Genomic DNA, 5616 nt, shown 5'->3' on the forward strand with positions numbered 1-5616 from the left:
AGGCATGGTGGTACACACCTTTAATCCCAGGAGACAGGCATGCTGATCTCTGCATTCAAGGTCAATCTACAGAGCAAGATCCAGGATAGCCAAGCTTAGGCAGTGAAGGATTTGGAAAACATAAAGCCAGTGATAGTGTAATAGAGCAAGGGGTCATGTTCTAGTTCCTGCAAGCAGCAGAACTTGGCAGCTTCAGCCATGTGGCTCTGGCTCTAGAGTTAAGAATGGAAAGAACTTTTGGGACAATTGATGCTGGTTAGCTGGAGCTAAGAAATTAGGAATGATTAAGAAGAAACCAGCATCACGGAGGTGAAATCTTCTGGTGTTTTCTGTGAGCACAAAGAAGCTGTGTTCCAGAGATAGCCAAGGTTGTACCTCATGCTGCAACTGGACTTGGTAATATGTAAAAGTCACCCAGGTGGTACTAGTTTTGAAGGCATGAAGGTGTCATGAAGAACAGCTGTGGCTTGGCACTGTAAGAGGTCATGGAAGGCCACTGGAAAAGTATAGCCTCAGTTGTAGTTGATGGCCCAGGAATGAAGGGGTCATTCAAAGGATTTGAGGCTTGGCACCATGAAGAGAGCCTATGAGAGGCTATTGGTGAAGCCTAATTGGAGTGGAACATCCCAGTATATTGGAGATGTCAGTACCATAGGATGATCACCAAGAAAGAAGCCATAGTGGAGTGGATCAACTTGAGCTTAGAGTGCTATAGAGGGCAGAGCTGTAGAAGTGATGCCTGCCCTTAGGAGGAGTCTAAAAGATCAAGTGGAATCCCAGACACTGAAACAAGAAGCTGTAACACTGAAATTTCCGTGGAGACTCAAAGATGTTAAAGATGCCAAAGCCATGGTCTATCTGCTGAGGAAAACTACTAACAGGGAATGGAACAAGCCCAGGAGAAAGCAGTTTGTTGTAGTCAACAAAGATGAAAAAGGAGTGGAGATCTGAAGACTGCTTTGACATCAGCCATAGAGGTGCAGAGTTTGGACTTTGTCCAGCTGGTTTCCTGTCTTCCTTTGGGGATTATAGTTAAGTGATTGGATGAATCCCAGAAGAGACCTTGAACTTTGGATTTTTAATATTGTTGAGACTGCTATAGACTATGAGGACTTTAACAGTTGGACTAAATGCATTTTGCATTATGCTATGTTTAAGTATGGACCCCCATAGACTTATGTGTGTGAACAAGTCTATGGGGGCCAGGGAGTGGAATGTGATGGTTTGTATATTCTTGGGCCAGGGAGTGGAATCATTCAGAGATGTGGCCTTGTTGGAATAGGTGTGACCTGGTTAGAGTAGGTATGTACCTGTGGGTATGGGCTTAAGATCCTCACCCTATTTGCCTGGAAGTCAGTTTTCTACTAGCAGCTTTTGGATAAAGACTTAGAACTCTCAGCTCTGCTTGTGCCATACCTGCCTGGATACTGCCATGCTCCCACTTTGATGATAATGGACTGAACCTCTGAACCTGTAAGCCAGCCCCAATTAAATGTGTTTTATAAGACTTGCCTTGGACATGGTATCTGTTCATGGCAGTAAACCCCTAACTAAGACAAACAGTAAGACTTAAATAAATCAAAGTAGAAAGAAAAGTGAAGGTGCCTGGAACTGATCCTGTGTTACAGTCCATACCAAAATACCATGGGGACAAAGCTGGTATCCCAGGAGTGAAGACACACCTGTGAGCACAGATAAGACTACCACTTCTGCTCAGAGAGACCTGCCCAGATCCTTCAGGACACAGGAGCTGAGAAGCAGCCTGGAACATAATTCTTCCAGTTTCCATCTATACCCTGGAGGTGACCCTGCACCACAGCTGTCCATAACAAAATTCCTTCCAGAGAGAACTAGTCTCCCAGGAGTTCTGACACACAGGATTTCAGGAGGGACAAGCCACAGTCATAGACAGCAAGACCAGCTAACAACAGAGATAACCAGATGGTAAAAGGCAAGATCAAGAGCATAGGAAACAGAAAATAAGGCTACTTGGCATCATGAGAACACAGTTCTCCCACCAAGTGAGCCCTGGTTTCCCCAACAAACCAGAAAAGCAAGACTCTGATTTAAAATCACATCTCATGATGATGATAGAGGACTTTAAGAAGGACAAAAATAACTCCCTTAAAGAAATACAGGAGAATACAGGTAAACATCTAGAAGCCCTTAAAGAGGAAACACAAAAATCCCTCAAAGAATTGCAGGAAAACACAACTGAACAGGTGAAAGAACTAAACAAAACTATCCAGGACCTAAAAATGGAAATAGAAACAATAAAGAAATCACAAAGGGAGACAACTATAGAGATTAAAAACCAGAAAAGAGATCAGAAGTCATGGATAAAAGCCTCAATGACAAAATAGAAGCAACAGACATAGAAGAGGGAATCTCAAGTGCAAAAGAAATGATGGAAAACATTGGCACAACAGTCAAAGAAAATGCAAAATGCAAAATGCAAAATGCAAAATACAAAAAGCTCCTAACTCAAAACATCCAAGAAATCCAGTGTGGGGAATTGCAGGCTGGTCTCCAGTCAAGCTGAGTTCTGAACCCCGATGGTCATAATTCACCTACATGACACAGTAGGTGTTCCCTTATGCTCCTGGAACTCCAGCCCCTGCCTAAGGTACCATCTCCAACATCCCCCACAAGAGAAGCATGGTCAGTAGTCACCTAAGCAACAGCCCAAGTGTCTGACCTTCAGGCTAACTCATCACCAGTTACCTAGCAACAGTGAAGACTGAACACCCTTTATGAAAAAGGGGTGTTCAGCCCCACCACGTTCTCTTACTCTTACTCTTACCCTCTTACTCTCACTCCTTTATCTTCTCTCTCTTCTCTCTCCTCTTCCCTTTCTCTTTGTCTTCTTCTTTCCTCTCCTCTCTCCCCCTTTCTCTCTAGCTCTCTCTCTCTCTCTCTCTCTCTCTCTCTCTCTCTCTCTCTCTCACTTTTCTATTTCTCCCTGCATTTTTATAATAAAGCTCTTAAACCATAGAGGCTCTGCTCTGCTCCATCAAGGCCCACTGCGCACTCTGCTCATTATTGGGAACTTCTTCCCTCTTCCCACAACCCTGGTGGCTTTAGCAAAGTAGTTCCAGGGGGTCCCCATTGGGGCTGCCCCTTCTCCACCCCACCCCCCGCCATGTGGGTCAGAGGCAATGCCCAACCAGGGCCCAGTGGAAAGCACCTGGTAGGCTCCCCAAGCCTGACTGACCAGAGAATAGAAAACTCTGGTGGGGCATGGGCTTCTTTTTCCTCACAACTCCCCCCTGCCCCCCCTGGGCCCCTTTTATTTTATTTTGTTCCCAACAATCCAGGACACAAGGAAAAGACCATACCTAAGGGTAAAAGGTATAGAAGACAGTGAAGAATCCCAATTTAAAGTAAATATTTTCAACAAAATTATAGAAGAAAACTTCCCTAACCTAAAGAAAGAGATGCCCATAAACATACAAGAGGCCTACAGAACTCCAAATAGATTAGACTAGAAAAGATATTCCTCCTGTCACATAATAATCAAAACACCAAATGCACCAAACAAAAGAAATAATATTAAAAGCAATAAGGGGAAAATGTCAAGCAACATGTAAAGGCAGACTTATCAGAATAACACCAGACTTCTCACCAGAGACTATGAAAGCTAGAAGATCCTGGGCAGATGTTATACACACCCTAAGAGAACACAAATGTCAGCCTAGGCTATTATACCCAGCAAAACTCTCAATTACTATAGATGGAGAAACCAAGATATTCCGTGACAAAAACAAATTTATACAATATCTTTCCACAAATCCAGCTCTACAAATGATAAGAGATGGAAAATGCCAATACAAGAAGGGAAAGTAGACCCTAGAAAGAGCAAGAAAGTAATCTTCTTTGAACATACCCAAAAGAAGATAGCCACACAAACATAAAAATAACATAAAACATAACAGAAAGCAATAATCACTATTCTTTTATTTTTCAATGAGCTCAATTTCCCAATAAAAGGACATAGAATAACAGTCTGGCTATGTAAACAGGACCCAACATTTTGCTGCATACATGAAATGTACCTCAGTGTCAAAGAAAGACACAACCTTAGAGTAAAGGGCTGGAAAACAATTTTCCAAGCAAATGGTCCCAAGAAACAAACTGGAGTAGCTATTCTAATATTGAATAAGATCAAATTTGAACCAAAAGTTACCAAAAAGGATAAGAAAGGACACTTCATACTCATCAAAGGAAAAATCTACCAAGAAGAACTCTCAATTCTGAACATCAATGCTTTAAATACAAAGGCACCCACATTCATAAATGAAACTCTACTAAAGCTCAAAGCAGACATCACACCTCACACAATAATAGTGGGAGACTTCAACACTCTACTCTCATCAATGGAGAGAACATGGAAACACAAACTAAATAGAAACACATTGAAACTAACTGAATTTATAGACCAAATGGATTTAACAGATATTTATAGAACATTTAATTCTAAATCAAAAGAATATATGTTCTTAGCAGAACCTTATGGCACCTTCTCCAAAATTGACCATATAATCAATCACAATACAGGCCTTTACAGATACAAAATGATCAGATCACCATGGTCTTCAATAGCAACAAAAACAACAGAAAACCCACATACACATGGAAGCTGAACAATGCCCTACTCAGTGATAGCTTGGTCAAGGAAGAAATAAAGAAATTAAAGACCTTTTTAGAATTTAATTGAAATGAAGGCACAACATATCCATACATATGGGACACAATTAAAGCAGTGCTAAGAGGAAAACTCAGCTCTGAGTGTCTCCAAAAGAAACTGGAGAGAACATACACTACCAACTTAACAGCACACCTGAAAGGTCTACAACAAAAAGAAGCAAATACACCCAAGAGGTGTAGATGGCAGGAAATAATAAAACTCCTGGCTGAAATAAACCAAGTAAAAACAAAAAGAACTTTACAAAGAATCAACCAAACCAGAAGCTAGTTCTTTGAGAAAATCAACAAAATAAACTCTTAGCCAGACTAACTAGAGGGCACAGAGATAGTATCCAAATTAACAAAATCAGAAATCAAAAGGGAGATATAACAACAGAAACTTAGAAAGTTTAAAAAATCATCAGATCCTACTATAAAAGCTTACATTCAACAAAACTGGAAAATCTAGATGAAATGGACAATTTTCTAGACAGATATCATATACCCAGGTTAAATCAAGATCTGATAAACCATCTAAACAGTCCTATAATCCCTAAGAAATAGAAGCAGTCATTAAGTCTCCCAACCAAAAGATGCCCAGGACCAGATGAGTTTAGTGCAGAATTCTGTCAGACCTTCAAAGAAGACCGATACTCTTCAAACTATTCCGCAAAAATAGAAACAGTAGGAACACTACCCAATTCTTTCTATGAAGCCACAGTTATGCTGAGGAAAGTTATTCTCACTTGGAAATGGAATGTTTTCTGTCTAATCAGGAACTTGTTACAATTTTCTTTCATTGAGGACTTCATAATAGATTTTTTCCCTACTTCTATCAGGTTTAATGTTCCAAATAGATTTTAAAAACTGGTTGAGGGTGTATTACTTTTAGCTTCAGAGGATATCATGTATACAGGCATTTAAATATTA

At 40.5% G+C, this 5616-nt stretch overlaps 1 protein-coding gene across 1 annotated transcript in view; it reads right to left on the reverse strand.

Annotated features, from left to right (window-relative positions):
- The window catches only part of LOC110327628 (olfactory receptor 7E24-like), a gene marked incomplete at its 5' end in the record, with an annotated part of 30490 nt that extends 26934 nt beyond the window's left edge, over positions 1 to 3556 (reverse strand). Inside the window, 2 exons of the mRNA XM_021206713.1 lie at positions 2140 to 2156; positions 3535 to 3556. Coding sequence (XP_021062372.1) covers positions 2140 to 2156; positions 3535 to 3556 — 39 coding nt within the window. The remainder of the gene's footprint in view (positions 1 to 2139; positions 2157 to 3534) is intronic.
- Between the last annotated feature and the right edge of the window lie 2060 nt (positions 3557 to 5616).

This window comes from Mus pahari, chromosome 10 (genome assembly GCF_900095145.1).
Source record: "Mus pahari chromosome 10, PAHARI_EIJ_v1.1, whole genome shotgun sequence".
Lineage (NCBI taxonomy): Eukaryota > Metazoa > Chordata > Mammalia > Rodentia > Muridae > Mus > Mus pahari.